This window comes from Oncorhynchus mykiss, chromosome 11 (assembly GCF_057628025.1).
Source record: "Oncorhynchus mykiss isolate SJ-2025 chromosome 11, ASM5762802v1, whole genome shotgun sequence".
NCBI classification, from domain to species: Eukaryota; Metazoa; Chordata; class Actinopteri; order Salmoniformes; family Salmonidae; genus Oncorhynchus; species Oncorhynchus mykiss.
The window spans coordinates 58,378,959-58,401,015 of record NC_143032.1 but is presented as its reverse complement, the minus strand read 5'-3'; the positions used below and the strand labels follow the sequence as shown (position 1 = coordinate 58,401,015).

General features: G+C 44.8%; 1 protein-coding gene across 2 annotated transcripts in view; it reads right to left on the bottom strand.

The window, feature by feature from the left end:
• LOC110536021 (anthrax toxin receptor 1) overlaps nt 1-17,256 on the bottom strand; it is a 50,989-nt gene extending 33,733 nt beyond the window's left edge. The window contains exons 1-5 of one of the 2 annotated variants that reach the window (XM_090190620.1): nt 16,661-17,256; nt 3,749-3,820; nt 1,383-1,454; nt 344-425; nt 133-166 (exon numbers count right to left, since the gene is read on the bottom strand). In XM_090190620.1, the coding sequence (XP_090046746.1) occupies nt 133-166; nt 344-425; nt 1,383-1,454; nt 3,749-3,820; nt 16,661-16,821 (421 nt within the window). In that variant the 5' untranslated portion in view covers nt 16,822-17,256. Of the gene's footprint in view, nt 1-132; nt 167-343; nt 426-1,382; nt 1,455-3,748; nt 3,821-15,822; nt 16,221-16,660 lie in introns of those variants that run through there. The other variant, XM_036935855.2, reaches the window with a different exon arrangement.
• Nucleotides 17,257-22,057: the final 4,801 nt, after the last annotated feature.

Genomic DNA, 22,057 nt, shown 5'->3' with positions numbered 1-22,057 from the left:
TGATTAGGATGTAATTGCTGCCACAGCGCTATCTAAATAATAATGTCAGACTAACAGATAGACAGGAGAAATTAATATATCATGCACAACTTCCAGCAGGAAACAATTGAAAAATTAAATGTAACTACACACCTTCTGAGTTTCCATAATATATCTGCTCACTGGCCTGTAAAAAAAAGATGAATTGGATTGAAACAGAACAATGGCTAAAGTGGTCCTGTGAATACAGTCACTCTTCCATACTGATACAGGTGCCATTTTGGCTCCAAACCATGTTCTTTGTTCTTAAGCCAGAATGGAGATAGATTCCAGCTCAGAGCTCAGCTAAAAGCAGACAGCTCACCCTCTGGATGCCCTCGTGCATAAAGGTGTCTCCACCTGGAAGTACCTTCTGGAGCTCCTCCAGACCTTTGCGAATCTGCTCCCTGAGCAAGCAAACAGATAAAAGGGCAGTTCATATTCATCATGTCTCACCCCTCACCCTGCAAAAGTCCGCACAGATGTCAATTCAACATATATTCCAAGTCGGTTCAACGTCATTTCATTGAAATGTGGAAACAACGTTGATTCAGACAGAGTTTGCCCAGTCTTATAGATCTAAGTGCAGCTAAAAAGCTATTACAACTAAATTACCTAGATCTTCAAATGAGAAGTAGCTTTAGGTTCTGCTAAAATTATAAATGTGTGACGTTCTACTACCAAATCATAATGTCAAACTCAAACATTGAGTACAGCATTGAACTGCATGCATGCACACCCATAATCATCAACAAGTGAGTTGTTTTGAGCCCTCAAATCTAACAGATTTTCCTTTTGACTGATTTCTTGTACAACGCATAGTCTTCCCCCTAAACTAAAAGCTGACAGACAGATATGATGTGACAAAGACCATAGGCACAGAAACAAAGACCTATCATGATCTCTCTGTTGAAGTGGTATTCCATTTCAGAGAGTAGTGAGGGGCTTTATGTGTGCTTCGGGTTTTAAGAGTGTCCTATTGGCACAGGACATTGTCTAGCAGATGGTGGGGGAAATGAGTCCTGTGTGAAATGAGACAGCAGGAAGACCATAAACATTGAAAATGTTTCAGTGCCTGCGTGGACAATGCACCTAAGGAAAGATTAGACCCATATGCGACATGTAATATATTGTGAGCCACATGCTGAAGCTTACAGTTTGCCAAAGAAATGACAGCATTGTCAGTCAAACTCAATGTGAGGGTATTGTTCTCTGTGATTCTTATGTCTCTAATTCAATGAACCTTAAATCCTGCATGTTTCTCTGGATTCTTGATAATCAACTCAGTTCAGAATCAGAAAATACCTGACATCTTGTGGAGAGGTAATACCCCAAATCCTAAGAAAGAAAGATTGTTCCCTCACCTGTCTTCTGTGAGCCGCATCAAAATCCTTCCCTCAGTGGAGAACACAATGAAGGACATGCGCAGCTGTGGACTGGAGAGAAATTGACAACATTCATACAGTATATTAACTTTCTTTACATTTTAGTCATATAGCAGACACTCTTATCCAGAGCGACTACAGTTAGTGCATACATCTGTAGATAGCTAGGTGGGACAACCACATATAACAGGCATAGAAAGTACATTTTTAGTAGTCAGCGATAGAAGGGGGTGGGGGGGGGGGGGTAATCTGGTATCTTTGTCTGGTAGACATGCATACCCACACACATTTTTTTTTTGTTCACCTTTATTTAACCAGGTAGGCTAGTTGAGAACAAGTTCTCATTTACAACTGCGACCTGGCCAAGATAAAGCATAGCAGTGTGAACAGACAGAGTTACACATGGAGTAAACAATTAACAAGTCAATAACACAGTAGAAAAAGAGAGTCTATATACATTGTGTGCAAAAGGCATGAGGAGGTAGGCGAATAATTACAATTTTGCAGATTAACACTGGAGTGATAAATGATCAGATGGTCATGTACTGGTGTGCAAAAGAGCAGAAAAGTAAATAAATATAAACAGTATGGGGATGAGGCAGGTAAATTGGGTGGGCTATTTACCGATAGACTATGTACAGCTGCAACGATCGGTTAGCTGCTCAGATAGCAGATGTTTGAAGTTGGTGAGGGAGATAAAAGTCTCCAACTTCAGCGATTTTTGCAATTAGTTCTAGTCACAGGCAGCAGAGAACTGGAACGAAAGGCGGCCAAATGAGGTGTTGGCTTTAGGGATGATCAGTGAGATACACCTGCTGGAGCACGTGCTACGGGTGGGTGTTGCCATCGTGACCAGTGAACTGAGATAAGGTGGAGCTTTACCTAGCATGGACTTGTAGATGACCTGGAGCCAGTGGGTCTGGCGACGAATATGTAGCGAGGGCAGCCGACTAGAGCATACAGGTCGCAGTGGTGGGTGGTATAAGGTGCTTTAGTAACAAAACGGATGGCACTGTGATAAAATGCATCCAGTTTGCTGAGTATTGGAAGCTATTTTGTAGATGACATCGCCGAAGTCGAGGATCGGTAGGATAGTCAGTTTTACTAGGGTAAGTTTGACGGCGTGAGTGAAGGAGGCTTTGTTGCCGAATAGAAAGCCGACTCTAGATTTAATTTTAGATTGGAGATGTTTGATATGAGTCTGTAAGGAGAGTTTACATTCTAGCCAGACACCTAGGTACTTATAGATGTCCACATATTCTAGGTCGGAACCATCCAGGGTGGTGATGCTAGTCGGGCGTGCGGGTGCAGGCAGCGAACGGTTGAAAAGCATGCATTTGGTTTTACTAGCATTTAAGAGCAGTTGGAGGCCACGGAAGGAGTGTTGTATGGCGTTGAAGCTCGTTTGGAGGTTAGATAGCACAGTGTCCAAGGAAGGGCCGGAAGTATACAGAATGGTGTCGTCTGCGTAGAGGTGAATCAGGGAATCGCCCGCAGCAAGAGCAACATCATTGATATATACAGAGAAAAGAGTCGGCCCGAGAATTGAACCCTGTGGCACCCCCATAGAGACTGCCAGAGGACCGGACAACATGCCCTCCGATTTGACACACTGAACTCTGTCTGCAAAGTAGTTGGTGAACCAGGCAAGGCAGTCATTAGAAAAACCGAGGCTACTAAGTCTGCCGATAAGAATATGGTGATTGACAGTCGAAAGCCTTGGCCAGGTCGATGAAGACGGCTGCACAGTACTGTCTTTTATCGATGGCAGTTATGATATCGTTTAGTACCTTGAGTGTGGCTGAGGTGCACCGGTGACCGGCTCGGAAACCAGATTGCACAGCGGAGAAGGTACGGTGGGATTCGAGATGGTCAGTGACCTGTTTGTTGACTTGGCTTTCGAAGACCTTAGATAGGCAGGCAGGATGGATATAGGTCTGTAACAGTTTGGGTCCAGGGTGTCTCCCCCTTTGAAGAGGGGGAAGACTGCGGCAGCTTTCCTATCCTTAGGGATCTCAGATGATATGAGAGGTTGAACAGGATGGTAATAGGGGTTGCGACAATGGCGGCGGATAGTTTCAGAAATAGAGGGTCCAGATTGTCAAGCCCAGCTGATTTGTACGGGTCCAGGTTTTGCAGCTCTTTCAGAACATCTGCTATCTGGATTTGGGTAAAGGAGAACCTGGAGAGGCTTGGACGAGTAGCTGCGGGGGGGGGGGGGGGGCTGTTGGCCGAGGTTGGAGTAGCCAGGAGGAAGGCATGGCCAGCCGGTTAACAGTTGAAAGTTTAGTTAATATTGAATTTATATAACTTTACATTACAGGGTCTTTGCAAATTATTCTCACCTTATGAACTTATGAGCCAGATGTTCCACAAAGTGATAGATTTCAATCCAGTGGTGCTGCACACTCCCAGATCTGTAAAGAGAGATAACATATTGATGAGTGTTTTGTATAAACAGTCTGGAGGAAGTGGAGAGGTTAAGGACTATCTGACTACTGCATCTATCTGTATTGTAGAAGGGTAGCATCTGCTTTAAACATTTTCACTATTATGTGAATCCTATAGCACAGTAAAAGACTGTTTGACACAAAGGGGAAAGGGGATACCTAGTAAGTTGCACTACTGAATGCATTAAACTGAAAGGTGTCTGCCTTAAATTGAAGTCTGCATCGTCGGCGCCAAGGGAGCAGTTGTTGTTGGGGGTTAACTGCCATGCTCAAGGGCAGAACGACAGATTTTGTCCACCTTGCAGGCTCTGGGATTCAAACCAGTAACCTTTTGGTTACTGGCCCAACAGTATTAACCTCTAGGCTAGATGCCGCCAGGTAATAGATGCACACCTTTCTACAATCTTTTTTTTTTGCACTCAAGACTTTTTACTTGACTTTGTGCTACTTCTTCTGCACATCACGCTGTATCCTATGCTTAACACCCCGGCCGTCCTACAATCTGAGCTAGATGCCCTCAAATCTCACACAAATGATCAATGAACCCACCAGGTACAACCCCAAATCTGTAAACACGAGCACCCTCATAGATATCATCCTGACCAACCTGCCCTCTAAAAATACCTCTGATGTCTTCAAACAGGATCCCAGCAATCACTGCCTCAATGCCTGCATCCGTAATGGGTCTGCGGTCAAATGACCAGCCCTCATTACTGTCAAACGCTCCCTAAAAACACTTCTGCGAGCAGGCCTTTCTAATCGACCTGGTATCCTGGAAGGATATTGACCTCATTCTGTCAGTAAAGGATGCCTGGTTATTCTTTAAAAGTGCTTTCCTCACCATCTTAAATAAGCATGCCCCATTCAAAAAATGTGGAACCAGGAACAGATTTAGCCCTTGGTTCACTCCAGACCTGAATGCCCTTGACCAGCACAAAAACATCCTGTGGTGTACTGCATTAGCATCGAATAGCCCCCGCGATATGCAACTTCTCAGGGAAGTTAGGAACTAATATACACAGGCAGTTAGGAAAGCAAAGGACAGCTTTTTCAAATTTGCATCCTGTAGCACAAACTCCAAGAGGTTCTGGGACAATGTAAAGTCCATGGAGAATAACAGCACCTACTCCCAGCTGCCCACTGCACTGGGGCTAGGAAACACTGTCACCACCGAAGAATACGCGATAATTGAGAATTTCAATAAGCATTTCTCTACGGCTGGCCATTCTTTCCACCTGGCTATGACCACACAACAGCCCTGCACCCCCACAGCAACTTGCACAAACTTCCCCAATTTCTCCTTCACCCAAATCCAGATAGCTGATGTTCTGAAAGAGTTGCAAAATCTGGACCCCTACAAATTAGCTGGGCTAGACAATCTGGACCCTCTCTTTCTAAAATTATCTGCCGCAATTGTTGCAACCCCTATTACTAGCCTGTTCAACCTCTTCCGTATCGTCTGAGATCCCCAAAGATGGGGATGACTGCGGCAGCTTACCACTCTTCAAAGGGGGGCGACACTCTAAACCCAAACTGTTACAGACCTATATCTATTCTACCCTGCCTTTCTAAAGTCTTCGAAAGCCAAGTTAACAAACAGATCACCGACCATTTCGAATCCCACCGTACCTTCTCCGCTATGCAATCTGGTTTCCGAGCTGGTCATGGGTGCACCTCAGCCACGCTCAAGGTCCTAAACGAGATCATAACCGCCATTGATAAAAGACAATACTGTGCAGCCGTATTCAATCGACCTGGCCAAGGCTGTCAATCACCACATTGTTATCGGCAGACTCGACAGCCTTGGTTTCTCAAATGATTGCCTTGCCTGGTTCACCAACTACTTCTCAGACAGAGTTCAGTGTGTCAAATCGGAGGGCCTGTTGTACGGACCTCTGGCAGTCTCTATGGGGGTGCCACAGGGTTCAATCCTCGGGCTCTTTTCTCTGTATACAGTACATCAATGATGTCGCTCTTGCTGCTGGTGATTCTCTGATCCACCTCTACGCAGACGACACCATTCTGTATACTTCTGGCCTGTCTTTGGACACTGTTAACTAACCTCCAGACAAGCTTCAATGTCATACAACTCTCCTTCCGTGTCCTCCAAATGCTCTTAAATGCAAGTAAAACTAAATGCATGCTCTTCAACCAATCACTGCCCGCACCTGCCCGCCCGTCCAGCATCACTGCTCTGGATGGTTCTGACTTAGAATATATGGACAACTACAAATACCTGGGTGTCTGGTTAGACTGTAAACTCTCCTTCCAGACTCACATTAAGCATCTCCAATCCAAAATGAAATCTAGAATTGGCTTCCCATTTTGCAAAAAGGCATCCTTCACTCATGCTGCCAAACATACCCTGGTAAAACTGACTATCCTACCGATCCTTCACTTCAGCGATGTAATTTACAAAATAGCCTCCAACACTCTACTCAGCCAATTGGATGCAGTCTATCACAGTGCCATACGTTTTGTCACCAAAGCCCCATTTACTACCCACCACTGCGACCTGTATGCTCTCGTTGGCTGGCCCTCACTTCATTTTCGTCGCCAAACCCACTGGCTCCACCTCATCTATAAGTCTTTGCTAGGTAAAGACCTGCCTTATCTCAGCTCACTGGTCACCATAGCAAATCAAATCAATTTGTCACATACACATGGTTAGCAGATGTTAATGCGAGTGTAGCGAAATGCTTGTGCTTCTAGTTCCGACAATGCAGTAATAATCAACAAGTAATCTAGCTAACAATTCCAAAACTACTACCTTATACACACAAGTGTAAGGGGATAAAGAATATGTACATAAAGATATATGAATGAGTGATGGTACAGAGCGTCATAGGCAAGATACAGTAGATGGTATTGAGTACAGTATATACATATGAGATGAGTATGTAAACAAAGTGGCATAGTTAGTGGCTAGTGATACATGTATTACATAAAGATGCAGTAGATGATATAGAGTACAGTATATACGTATACATATGAGATGAGTAATGTAGGGTGTTAACATTATATTAGGTAGCATTGTTTAAAGTGGCTAGTGATATATTTTACATCATTTCCCATCAATTCCCATTATTAAAGTGGCTGGAGTTGAGTCAGTGTGTTGGCAGCAGCCACTCAATGTTAGTGGTGGCTGTTTAACAGTCTGATGGCCTTGAGATAGAAGCTGTTTTTCAGTCTCTCGGTCCCAGCTTTGATGCACCTGTACTGACCTCGCCTTCTGGATGATAGCGGGGTAAACAGACAGTGGCTCGGGTGGTTGTTGTCCTTGATGATCTTTATGGCCTTCCTGTGACATCGGGTGGTGTAGGTGTCCTGGAGGGCAGGTAGTTTGCCCCCGGTGATGCGTTGTGCAGACCTCACTACCCTCTGGAGAGCCTTACGGTTGTGGGCGGAGCAGTTGCCGTACCAGGCGGTGATACAGCCCGACAGGATGCTCTCGATTGTGCATCTGTAGAAGTTTGTGAGTGCTTTTGGTGACAAGCCAAATTTCTTCAGCCTCCTGAGGTTGAAGAGGCGCTGCTGCGCCTTCTTCACGATGCTGTCTGTGTGGGTGGACCAATTCAGTTTGTCTGTGATGTGTACGCCGAGGAACTTAAAACTTACTACCCTCTCCACTACTGTTCCATCGATGTGGATAGGGGGGTGTTCCCTCTGCTTTTTCCTGAAGTCATTTATCACTCCAGGGTTTAATTGCTAAATTGTAATTACTTCGCCACTACGGCCTATTTATTGCCTTACCTCCCTAATCTCACCTCATTTGCACACACTGTATAAAGATTCCCATTGTGTTATTGACTGTACGTTTGTGTTTTCCATATGTAACTCTGTGTTGTTGTTTGTGTTGCACTGCTTTGCTTTATCTTGGCCAGGTCGCAGTTGTAAATGAGAACTTGTTCTCAACTGGCCTACCTGGTTAAATAAAGGTGAAATACATTTTTATTTTTATTTTATCCCATCCAACCATTACAGTTCGACGATATATTAATCTTGGCTGAATGTAGTCTTTCCCTGCCGGTGTGTACTGTGGCAACACTCCTGTATGCCTCTTCTTTCCCGAAAAGGAGGGTATTGCTTCGGAAGCACCCATTCTATTAGAACACGCAAACACCTTGGTTGGAAAGCAACAACGTAGCCTATAACTCTGATTGATTAGATAGTTGCCATCTTTGGACTGCACCAATGATCTCATGCTGATGCAGATCAGTGAAATCCTTCTTCTCAGATTACTGTCAATGTGTTTATAATGCAGCCCCAGTAATGATCTCCGTCTTATTGGAGTCAAGTAAATGATCAGCCATTATGTGTTACTAGAGTCAGGTAAATTATCAGTCATTATGCCTAAGTTATGTATTTGAATTAGGCCAGTCTAACGGGGCTGTAGTACCGTATTCAACATCACTACGTATGCATAGCTGACCGATTCATTACAGATTTTTGTGGTTTAAATCTCCTTGTCCTTATTTGATGATTATGTTTTCTTAACTCACTCCAGTCTCCTTCTCGCCTCATTTAACACCTGATTTAGTTAACAAAAGGCACATCTCAATAGGTGGTCCAGGTAAGTCATGACATCACAAGTAGGGGGGTGGGTCTGTCCTCTTTTGCTCCTCAATGGAGGGGGAGGCCGATGACACCACAACTACCCATCAGACCAACTCATTGAATGCCCTACTCCTTGAAGTTTTCAGTTGTGTCTAAAAAAATATATTTTTTAAACACTATTTTGCTCAAAACATTTTTTTTTTACTCATGAGTGTATGTACTTTACGGTATTTATACTTGGGCTGTCACTTTTCAACAGTTCAAAAATCACTGAACTCTAACCTTGATAATGGTTTCTTACAATTAAATGTTGTTGACAGTAGGTTGACCGGCCATATGACTTCGTCTTTCTTTCTGTGTGTCATTCTTTTAATTCCTGTCTTTACTCCCATCCTCTTACTTCACTGTCCTCTTCTTTCTCCCACTCAGAGCATTTCTCAAAACACCTCTTTATCCACTGTTACCAGGATACGAGTCTCAGCACAGACAGCGCAGCCAAAAGGCTGAAACATTGGAACATCTGGACCTAATGGAGAAAGGGTTCTGCAGACACACAGAGGAGTTGATACAGAGAGTAGTGATGATCAGACAGAGAATACAGAAGGACAGTTATGGTAAAAAGGGATATCAGTTCAGTCAAAGAGAGGTAGAGGAAAGCAGCCAGAGAATGACTACATAGACCCATGAATGACCACATGGAACACTTCCACATCAGCGAATGGAGATCCTAATAAAAAATAAAATACTACATATAATGCAGAATCAGAGGAGACAGTTCAAAATAATGGCTGGAACGGAGCAAATGGAATGTGTTTGATGTATTTGATAGCATTCCACCTATTCCACTCCAGCCATTACCACGAGCCCGCCCTCCCCAATTAAGGGGCCACCAACCTCCTGGTGTCTAACATTCTCCTTTTTTTGATGCATTTTCTGTTAGCAAAACATTGTGCGCACACACAGCAGTATGTTCATCATACTCCCTACATCAGTCTTTTGAATCTTACAATTCGAGATGTCTACCTGAATTTCCACTTAGCTAAAATGTTATGCCACCACAGAAATGTCTGCCTGGAGTTGGCATTCTGATGTAGGGCAAAAGTAGAAAAAAAAAACAATCTTCATCCACGAGTAAGAGACTAAACAATGGAGGAGAGGAAAAGGCAGACTCAAATGATAGAGGCTGAAGCCTGCTCACCCACATTAGACAAATAATCATGCAGGCAATAATGAGTGTTGTCATTTGAAAGTATGGGAGTTCAGAGGGTAGCAATATATATTGAAACCAGAAGAGGCTCTATTTTACCCTATTAGGTATGCCCCAAAAGATCCACTGCCCTCACCCACCTGGAAAAAGGGAATGCACAAGTGAAGATGCTTGAAATCGACTACAGCTTGGTCTTCAATACCATAGTACTCTCTAAGCTCACCACAAAGCTCTCGGCCCTGGGACTTAACTCCTCCATATAGAACTGGGTCCTGAACTTCCTGACGGCCACCCCCAGGTGGTGAAGGTAGGTAACATCACCTCCTCCACACTGACCCTCAACATGGGGGTACAGTTCCAATTCCATCAAAATCGCTGATGACACGACAGTAGTAGGCATGATTAGCAACAACGACGAGAGGGCCTACAGAGATGAGGTAGGCACTCTGATGGCGTGGCTCAAGGTAAACAACTTCTCCCTCAAAGTAAGCAAATCAAAGGAGCCGATTGTGAACTTCAGGAGGAACCAAGCTAGGCACACCCCCATCAACGGGGCTGCCGTGGAGACGGTCAGAAACTTTTAAAGTTTCTCTGTGTCCACATCTCAGAGGAGCTGAAATGGTCAAACCACAAAGACGCTGTGGTGAAGAAAGCAGGAGGTTTATGAAATTTGGCCTGTTCCCGAGGGCCCTCACAGTGTTGGACAGGTGCACCATCGAGATCGCACTGTTGGGCTGCATCAGCCTGGTATTACTCCTGACCACAAGGTTCTACAGATGTTGCACACCATCTGCCCTCCTGGACACCTACAACACCAGGTGTCGCAGGAAGATCAAGAAAATCATCAGGGACCTCAGCCACCCGAGCCACAGCCTGTTCTCACCGCTTTCATCACACAGACAATATAGGAGCATTATGGTAGAAATAAACTGCCCAATAGCTTCTACCCCCCCCCCCCCCCCCCCTTACCCCCTAATGGACATTTATCCTTGTAAATCTCACACTATGGACAAATAGCCTTATTTACACAAGTTGCCACTTAACTGCAACAACTGTATAGAACTTAAAACTAGTTATAAATAAATACACACACACTGAACAAAAATATAAAATGCAACAATTTCAAGATTTGACTGCGTTACAGTTCATATAAGCAAATCAGTCAATCTAAATGACTTCATTAGGCCCTAACCTACAGATTTCACATGACTGGGCAGGAGCGCAGCCATGGGTAGGCCTGGGAGAGCCCACTGGGGTTTCATCAGCTGTCCGGGTGGCTGGTGAAGGAGCCAGATGTGGAGGTCCTGGGCTGGCGTGGTTACACGTGGTTGCTGTTGTGAGGCCGGTTGGACGCACTGCCAAATTCTCTAAAATGTCTTTGGAGGTGGCTTATGGTAGAGAAAGGAACATTCAATTATCTGGCAACAGCTCTGGTGGACATTCCTGCAGTTAGCATGCCAATTGCACGCTCCCTCAAAACTGTGGCATTGTGCTGTGTGACAAAACTGCACATTTGAGTGGCCTTTTATTGTCCCCGGCACAAGGTGCACCTGTGTAATGATCATGCTGTTTAATCGGCCCTTGATATGCCACACCTGTCAGGTGGATGGATTATCTTGGAAAAGGACAAATGCTCACTAACAGGGATGCAAACACATTTTTGCACAACATTGGAGAAAAATAAGCTTTTGTGCATCTGGAAAACATCTGGAATCTTTTACTTCAGCTTATGAAACATGGCACCAACACTTTACTTTTTACCTTTATTTAACTAGGCAAGTCAGTTAAGAACAAATTCGTATTTACAACGACTGCCTATCCCGACCAAACCTGGACAACGCTGGGCCAATTGTGCGCCGCCCTATGGGACTCCCAATCACAACCGGATGTGATATAGCCTGGATAGAGATACATACACACATGCCTTTTTCTATTATTTTACTTAGTATTATTGTTTCACTCACTTCTCTGACCTGCATTGTTGGAGCATAAGAATTTCGCTGTACCCTGCAATTACATCTGCGACCCTGTGCATATGACTCAAACTGATTTGATTTGCCTTTGCTCACAATAATTAGGCCCTTTTGAAGGAGGATAAGGAAGGAATTTGGGTGAACTAACAATAAGGAGAACTAGTGCGGAAGTGACAGAGAAAGGCTACCTACAGTATAAATACATCTGAGAATATCATAGGGTGGCATAAATGAGATATTATTGGTTGTGGTTGAAATGCTAAAAACTGGGGCAGCTCCATGAAACAGACGGTACCAGTCTGAAACAGTCCAATGCCAACAACATGGCTGAGTGAAAATGAAAACATGCAAGAATCAGCAAGCTAGTTAGTTGCACGCAGGATTGATTTGTCCTCATGTTAGTCACACAGAGATAAACACGGGTTTGGAAATCTACAGTTCATTTGTAAAGTATTCAGACCCCTTGACTTGTTCCACATTTTGTGCCAGCCTAATTCTGAACTGGATTAAATAGTTTCCCCCCATCAATCTACACACAATACCTCATGATAAAAAACAAAAACAGTTTACAATTTTTGGCAAATTTATTTAAAAAAATGAAATATCACATTTCCATAAGTATTCAGACCCTTTACTCAGTACTTTGTTGAAGCACCGTTGGCACCGATTACAGCCTACAAGCTTGGCACACCTGCTTTTGGGGAGTTTCTCCCATTCTTCTCTGCAGATCCTCTCAAGCTCTGTCAGGTTGGATGGGGATCATCACTGCACAGCTATTTCCAGGTCTCTCCAGAGATGTTCGATCGGGTTCAAGTCCGGGCTCAGGCTGGGCCACTCAAAGACAATCAATGACTTATCCTGAAGCCACTCCTGCGTTGTCTTGGCTGTGTGCTTAGGGTTGTTGTCCTATTGGAAGGTGAACCTTCAACCCAGTCTGAAGTCCTGAGCGATCTGGAGTAGGTTTTCATGAAGGATCTCTCTGTACTTTGCGCCATTCAGCTTTCCCAACTAGTCTCCGAGTCCCTGCCGCTGAAAAACATCCCCACAGCATGATGCTGCCACCACCCTCTCTCACCATAGGGATGGTGCCAGGTGTCCACCAGACGTGACGCTTGGCATTCAGGCCAAAGAGTTCAATCAGAACAGAGAATCTTGTTTCTCATGGTCTGAGTCCTTTAGGTGCCTTTTGGCAAACTCAAAGCAGGCTGTCATGCGCCTTTTACTGAGGAGTGGCTTCCGTCTGGCAACTCTACCATAAAGGCCTGATTGGTGGAGTGCTGCAGAGATGGTTGTCCTTCTGGAAGGTTCTCCCATCTCCACAGAGGAATTGTGGCGCTCTGTCAGAGTGACCATCGGGTTATTGGTCACCACCTGAATCAAGGCCCTTCTGCCCTGATTGCTCAGTTTTGCTAGGCGGCCAGCTCTTGCACGAGTCTTGGTGGTTCCAAACTACTTCCATTTAACAATGGAAGTAGAACACTGTGTTCTTGGGGTGCTGCAATGCTGCAGACATTTTTTGGTACCCTTCTGTGCATCGACACAATCCTGTCTCGGAGCTCTACTGACAATTCCTTCAACCTCATGGCTTGGTTTTTGCTCTGATATGCACGGTCAACTGTGGGACCTTATATAGACAGGTGTGTGCCTTTCCAAATCATGTCCAGTCAATTGAATTTACCACAGGTGGACGCCAATCAAGTTGTAGTAACATCTCAAGGATGATCAATGGAAACAGGATGCACCTGAGCTCAATTTCGAGTTCCATAGCAAAGGGTCTGAATACTTACGGAAATAACGTATTTCTGTTTATTTCACTTCGTTGTTATGGGATATTGTGAGTAGATGGATTAAATAAAACATTTCCTCATCAATTTTAGAATAAGGCTGTAACGTAACAAAATGTGGTCTGAATACTTTTAGAATTCACTGTATGTAACTCAAGAAAGCAGCGGACATGTAAGCACTGCTTTTGTGAAGAGTTTTAAAGAGGCTCATGTCACCACCTTCTAAAGTGTGTTGCATTATGGGGATAACATCTTCAGAATTGTCCCAATGCTTGATCAATGCCCCTCAGGGGAAGTAAATACCACATATGTTTTGTAAGATGCAGGTTTTGAAAGACGTTGGAACTAAAAATATGTACTTTCCACATTAGGTTATATATATCTCATTTGCAACTGCGACCTGGCCAAGATAAAGCGTAGCAATTCGACACAAACAACAACACAGAGTTACACATGGAATAAACAAAACACAGTCAATAATACAGTAGAACAAAAGAAAACAAAAAGTATATATACAGTGAGTGCAAATGAGGTAAGTTAAGGAAATGAATAGGCCATGGTGGCGGAGTAATTACAATGTAGCAATTAAACACTGGAATGGTAGATGTGCAGAAGATGAATGTGCAGGAAGAGATACTGGGGTGCAAAGGAGCAAAATAAATAAATAAATACCCGTAAGGGGATGAGGTAGGTAGATAGATGGGCTGTTTACAGATAGGCTAAGTACAGGTGCAGTGATCTGTAAACTGCTCTGACAGCAGGTGCTTAAAGCTAGTGAGGGAGATGTGAGTCTTCAGCTTCAGAGATTTTTGCAATTCGTTCCAGTCATGGGCAGCAGAGAACTGGAAGGAAAGACGACCAAAGTAGGAATTGGCTTTGGGGGTGACCAGTGAGATATACCTGCTGGAGTGGGTGCTGCTATGGTGACCAGTGAGCTGAGATAAGGCGGGGCTTTACCTAGCAGAGACTTGTAGATAACCTGTAGCCAGTGGGTTTGGCGACGAGTATGAAGCGAGGGCCAGCCAACGGGAGCATACAAGTCGCAATGGTGGGTAGTGTATGGGGCTTTGGTGACAAAACGGATTGCACTGTGATAGACTGCATCCAGTTTGTTGAGTAGAGTGTTGGAGGCTATTTTATTGAGGACATCCCCGAAGTCGAGGATCGGTAGGATGGTCAGTTTTATGAGGGTGTTTGGCAGCATGAGTGAAGGATGCTTTGTTGCGATATAGGAAGCCGATTCTAGATTTAATTTTGGATTGGAGATGCTTAATGTGAGTATGGAAGGAGAGTTTACAGTCTAACCAGACACCCAGGTATTTGTAGTTGTCCACGTATTCTAAGCCAAAATAGAAATGGTTTCACCAGAGGTCTTGATAATAACAATAACATTCCTGAACATCAACCTATCAAGGCCTGATTACCAAACGGGCATGCAGGGCACATGCCCTGGGATCCCAAACCCCCACACAATATGTTGGGGGGACCCCCATATATCAAAATGTGTAGAATTTGAGCAAATGTTCTTTAAAACTGCAACATTTTCTCTCAGCCACATGGTAAAGTGTGTTGAATAGCAATAAATTAGTTTTAAAACTGCAAAGATGTCTCTCAGCCTCATGGCAAAATGTCAACAAAAGCATGAGATGAGCTATAAAACAGCAACAACAACAAAATCTCTGCCCCATGACAAAAAGTGTATAATTGCAGCAAATTAGCTTAAAACTGCAACATTTTATCTTAGCCTCATGACAAATGCTGTAAGTTAGCTGCCCCCCCCTCGGTGTCCCGGGGCCCCAATGCGGTATCCTGGTCCTGCCAAGTATGACAACATTTGGATTACTTCTCTCAAGCCTTCCAAAGTGTGCTACATTATGGAGATAAAATTGTCCGTTTTGCGCCTACATGACTACTGCATAAACTTTACAAAAACCACGTGATCAAATGTCATTTTGACTGCAGTCGACTGAAAGTTTCTGCAGTTGCTCTTTACCAACTTCATCCTGCAGCCATAGATTGCATTGTGGGAGGCTCTATTGTCAACCTATAATTAGGGTGTTTTTGTTTGACACACAGAAACGTGACCAAACAGCAACGAACTTTGCCAAGATTCATGTACACCAGTGGTCACCAACCTTTGACTCAAGATCACTTTCTCAGTCAAAATGCAAGTCAATATGTACCACTCAGATTATGATTTTTATATTTTAAACATTTAACATTAACCTAATAAAAACAGTTCTATAAAGATTTTGATTTGTGCAGTAGGCCTAATACATTATCACAGCATATTGGCTATATACCTGGCCTGGCAATATTGTTCTTCTCAGACCATATTATATTTCAAAACTCGAGCTTTGATAAATTAGATTAGGTGTAGCACTTGCAAGGCACAGCTGAGCATAAATGTAAATAATTTGCCGTTTTATTTTACTGGATTAATGGTACCTGCATCTGTCATAGTGCTTTCAAGGCAACTGGGAACCAGGACAAATCATGACGTCAGTGATCTTCAGGTAGTGAAGTCGGAGTTCTAGAAAGATGCCCGAGTTTCCGACTTGGAATTCCGAGTTGGATGACTGTTCAAAATGATTTTCCCCAGTCAGATGTCGGAAGTATGAGGTTTCCAGTTGAACACAGCATTAGTCTCAGCCTCTCACGGTCACATTGTTCTAGAGAGACTTACACGCTTATCAAAACGTCATGCCAGGGTAAGCCTACATGAAACACAGGCCTTATTTTAAGTGTTTCTAAAATCCCCTGTGGGAAAAATTATTGGAACCATTTCCCTGTTTGACCGCTAGGTTTTATGGGTATTATGACGCATACTGTGGTACTCTATGCCTACCTGGTGTGCAGGGCTTCTGAATCAAGTACACCTTCCACCAACAGCGCAACACGAAAAAAAAGAGCAAACCTGTATCGTTGGCTTTTCTACAGAAATGTTTGATGGTCAACTAGGAACGTTTTAATTTATTTTTATTTCACCTTTATTTAACCAGGTAGGCCAGTTGAGAACAAGTTTTCATTGACAACTGCGACCTGGCCAAGATAAAGCAAAGCAGTGCGACAAAAACAACACAGAGTTACACATGGGTGTATTGTCTTGAAGATCGACCGGTTGGTGACCACTGATGTTATACAGTGAATATGTACAAATGAATGTGATATTTGAGTCTCTCTCTCACCAACTGATAGTACACACAGTTATGAACTCTGCCCCCAATAGTGTATGACAAGCAGTGGAGAGATAAGGTGGAAAGAGAATGATGAATGACAAACTCACTTGTCCAGGACAAAGTAGAGGTCAAAGCTCCCGAAGCAGGATGGTCCAGTCTCCCCCCTGTCCTGGTTGTGCCCAGCATTACCAGCTGTCAGCACCACCAGCACACTCACAACACCAAGCAGCACTGGTAACCAGGAGCCTCTGCACCCATATAAAGACATTATTCCAGTTTGGAGGAGCCTATTTCACATAAAAGGAAGAATAAAACCACTTTGGAAAACAGATGGATGAAAAACCTTTCCTTTGTACAAAAAAACTATTCCTTATTTCTGTATATTGATCCAGTATTCTTCAGCATTGAAAATAAGTTATCTGAAAGGGTGCAGTGGAAGGCAGAGAATGCACTGATGCTATGAATCTAGTCCGTCTCAACTGAGTCAGGAAGCTCTAATAACTGGGTGAGAGACAAGCAAGCACAGGCTACATGCACTGAGCCACATAACAGCAAACTCCTGGTCTTCCTTTGTCCTACTTCCCAACAGTAAGAAAATAGCTACAAAGTAAGTGCATTCCAGGCAGCTCCACAGAAAACGATGTAATTGTGTCTAACTTACAGTCAGTCAGTCCCTTTCCAAAACTCTGACTTTCTTTTTCATTTTTTTCACGTGGTTGAAGAGGGAATTAAAACAAGTGAGAAAGACAAACTCCACTTCTACTGCCATCTACTGGTTACAATCGGTGGTGACAATGTTCTTATTCAGGAGCTTATCTGGGGCCTCCTTTATCAACCATGCGTACATACAATTCATGTTTTTTAAAATTTCATTTAACCTTTTTTTAACCAGGTAGGCAAGTTGAGAACAAGTTCTTATTTGCAATTGCGACCTGGCCAAGATAAAACAAAGCTGTTCGACACATACAACGACACAACGACACATGGAGTAAAACAAACATACAGTCAATAATACAGTATAAACAAGTCTATATACGATGTGAGCAAATGAGGTGAGATAAGGGAGGTAAAGGCAAAAAAAAAAAGGCCATGGTGGAAAAGTAAATACAATATAGCAAGTAAAACACTGGAATGGTAGATTTGCAGTGGAAGAATGTGCAAAGTAGAAATAAAAATAATGGGGTGCAAAGGAGCAAAATAAATAAATAAATAAAATAAATGGTAGGGAAAGAGGTAGTTGTTTGGGCTAAATTATAGGTGGGCTATGTACAGGTGCAGTAATCTGTGAGCTGCTCTGACAGTTGGTGCTTAAAGCTAGTGAGGGAGATAAGTGTTTCCAGTTTCAGAGATTTTTGTAGTTCGTTCCAGTCATTGGCAGCAGAGAACTGGAAGGAGAGGAGGCCAAAGAAATAATTGGTTTTGGGGGTGACCAGAGAGATATACCTGCTGGAGCGCGTGCTACAGGTGCGTGATGCTATGGTGACCAGCGAGCTGAGATAAGGGGGGACTTTACCTAGCAGGGTCTTGTAGATGACATGGAGCCAGTGGGTTTGGCGACGAGTATGAAGCGAGGGCCAGCCAACGAGAGCGTACAGGTCGCAATGGTGGGTAGTATATGGGGCTTTGGTGACAAAACGGATTGCACTGTGATAGACTGCATCCAATTTGTTGAGTAGGGTATTGGAGGCTATTTTGTAAATGACATCGCCAAAGTTGAGGATTGGTAGGATGGTCAGTTTTACAAGGGTATGTTTGGCAGCATGAGTGAAGGATGCTTTGTTGCGAAATAGGAAGCCGATTCTAGATTTAACTTTGGATTGGAGATGTTTGATGTGGGTCTGGAAGGAGAGTTTACAGTCTAACCAGACACCTATGTATTTGTAGTTGTCCATGTATTCTAAGTCAGAGCTGTCCAGAGTAGTGATGTTGGACAGGTGGGCAGGTGCGGGCAGCGATCGGTTGAAGAGCATGCATTTAGTTTTACTTGTATTTAAGAGCAATTGGAGGCCACGGAAGGAGAGTTGTATGACATTGAAGCTTGCCTGGAGGGTTGTTAACACAGTGTCCAAAGAAGGGCCAGAAGTATACAGAATGGTGTCGTCTGCGTAGAGGTGGATCAGAGACTCAGCAAGAGCGACATCATTGATGTATACAGAGAAGAGAGTCGGTCCAAGAATTGAACCCTGTGGCACCCCCATAGAGACTGCCAGAGGTCCGGACAACAGACCCTCCGATTTTACACACTGAACTCTATCAGAGAAGTAGTTGGTGAACCAGGCGAGGCAATCATTTGAGAAACCAAGGCTGTCGAGTCTGCCGATGAGGATGCTGTGATTGACAGAGTCGAAAGCCTTGGCCAGATCAATGAGTACGGCTGCACAGTAATGTTTCTTATCGATGGCGGTTAAGATATCGTTTAGGACCTTGAGCGTGGCTGAGGTGCACCCATGACCAGCTCTGAAACCAGATTGCATAGCAGAGAAGGTATGGTGAGATTCAAAATGGTCGGTAATCTGTTTGTTGACTTGGCTTTCGAAGACCTTAGAAAGGCAGGGTAGGATAGATATAGGTCTGTAGCAGTTTGGGTCAAGAGTGTCCCCCCCTTTGAAGAGGGGGATGCAGCTGCTTTCCAATCTTTGGGAATCTCAGACGACACGAAAGAGAGGTTGAACAGGCTAGTAATAGGGGTGGCAACAATTTCGGCAGATAATTTTAGAAAGAGAGGGTCCAGATTATCTAGCCCGGCTGATTTGTAGGGGTCCAGATTTTGCAGTTCTTTCATTACATCAGCTGACTGGATTTGGGAGAAGGAGAAATGGGGAAGGCTTGGGCGAGTTGCTGTGGGGGGTGCAGTGCTGTTGACCGGGGTAGGAGTAGCCAGGTGGAAAGCATGGCCAGCAGTACAAAAATGCTTATTGAAATTCTCAATTATAGTGGATTTATCAGTGGTGACAGTGTTTCCTATCTTCAGTGCAGTGGGCAGCTGGGAGGAGGTGTTCTTATTCTCCATGGACTTTACTGTCATGTACTGTCATGTTGTGTCTTGTCTCTGTCCTTTCCCTTCACCCTGTCTCCCTCTGCTGGTCGTTGTTAGGTTACCTTTTCTCCCCCGCTTTCCCCCAGCTGTTCCTTGTCTCCTCTAACTACCCATTCACCCCGTTTCCCACCTGTTCCCTTTTTCCCTCTGATTAGGTCCCTATATCTCTCTCTGTTTCTGTTCCTGTCCTTGTCGGATTCTTGTTTGTTGTGTTTCATGCCTGAGCCAGACTATCGTCATGTTTGCTGTAACCTTGTCCTGTCCTGTCGGAATCTGCCGGTCTATCTGAGCCTACCTATGTTTGGTTATTAAAGAAGCTCTGTTTAAGTTAGTTCGCTTTTGGGTCCTCATTCACTCACCATAACAGAAGAATCCGACCAAGAATGGACCCAGCGACTTCGGATCCTCTCCACTCAGCCGTCGGGATCCAGGGAGCGATGCTAGGCAGACACGAGCAGGAAGTGTCTGCTGCTCGACATGCCGTTGAGACCCTGGCCACCCAAGTCTCCAACCTCACAGAACAGGTTCACCATCTCCGCCTCGATCCACCGGCCACTTCCAGGGCTTTCGAATCTCCGGAGCCCAGAATCAATAACCCGCCGTGTTACTCTGGGGAGCCCACTGAATGCCGCTCGTTCCTCACCCAGTGTGATATTGTGTTTTCTCTCCAGCCCAACACTTACTCCAGGAGCACTGCTCGTGTCGCCTACGTCATATCTCTCCTTATTGGACGGGCTCGTGAGTGGGGCACGGCAATCTGGGAGGCAAGGGCTGAGTGTACTAACCAGTATCAGGACTTTAAGGAGGAGATGATACGGGTTTTTGATCGATCTGTTTTTGGGGAGGAGGCTTCCAGGGCCCTGTCTTCCCTATGTCAAGGCAATCGATCCATAACAGACTACTCTATTGAGTTTCGCACTCTTGCTGTCTCCAGTGGCTGGAACGAGCCGGCCTTGCTCGCTCGTCTTCTGGAGGGTTTCCGCGCAGAGGTAAAGGATGAGATTCTCTCCCGGGAGGTTCCTTCCAGCGTGGATTCCTTGATTGAACTCGCTATTCGCATTGAGCGACGGGTTGATCTTCGTCACCGAGCTCGTGGAAAGGAGCTCGCGCTCTCCGTCGCCTCCCTCTCCGCATCACTACCATCTTCCTCTGCCGGCTCGGGTGCTGAGCCCATGCAGCTGGGAGGTATCCGCATCTCGACTAAGGAGAGGGAACGGAGAATCACCAACCGCCTCTGTCTCTATTGCGGTTCCGCTGGTCATTTTGTCACTTCATGTCCAGTAAAAGGCCAGAGCTCGTCAGTAAGCGGAGGGCTACTGGTGAGCGCTACTACTCCTGTCTCTCCTTCAAGATCCTGCACTACCTTGTCGGGCCATCTACGCTGGACCGGTTCGTCAGCTTCCTGCAGTGCCTTAATAGACTCTGAGGCGGAGGGCTGTTTTATGGACGAGACCTGGGCTCGGGAACATGACATTCCTCTCAGACAGTTAAAGGAGCCCACGGCCTTGTTCGCCCTGGATGGTAGTCCTCTCCCCAGGATTCAGCGTGAGACGCTACCTTTAACCCTCACTGTTTCTGGTAATCATAGTGAAACCATTTCTTTTTTAATTTTTCGTTCACCTTTTACACCTGTTGTTTTGGGCCATCCCTGGCTAGTTTGTCATAATCCTTCCATTAATTGGTCTAGTAATTCTATCCTCTCCTGGAACGTCTCTTGTCATGTGAAATGTTTAATGTCTGCTATCCCTCCTGTTTCCTCTGTCTCTTCTTCACAGGAGGAGCCTGGTGATTTGACAGGGGTGCCGGAGGAATATCACGATCTGCGCACGGTGTTCAGTCGGTCCAGGGCCACCTCTCTTCCTCCACACCGGTCGTATGATTGTAGTATTGATCTCCTTCCGGGAACCACCCCCCCCGGGGTAGACTATACTCTCTGTCGGCTCCCGAACGTAAGGCTCTCGAAGATTATTTGTCTGTAGCTCTTGACGCCGGTACCATAGTCCCCTCCTCCTCTCCCGCCGGAGCGGGGTTTTTTTTTGTCAAGAAGAAGGACGGGTCTCTGCGCCCCTGCATAGATTATCGAGGGCTGAATGACATAACAGTGAAGAATCGTTATCCGCTTCCTCTTATGTCTTCAGCCTTCGAGATCCTGCAGGGAGCCAGGTTTTTCACTAAGTTGGACCTTCGTAACGCTTACCATCTCGTGCGCATCAGGGAGGGGGACGAGTGGAAGACGGCGTTTAACACTCCGTTAGGGCACTTTGAATACCGGGTTCTTCCTTTCGGCCTCGCTAACGCTCCAGCTGTCTTTCAGGCATTAGTCAATGATGTCCTGAGAGACATGCTGAACATCTTTGTTTTCGTTTACCTTGACGATATCCTGATTTTTTCACCGTCACTCCAGATTCATGTTCAGCACGTTCGACGTGTCCTCCAGCGCCTTTTAGAGAATTGTCTTTTTGTGAAG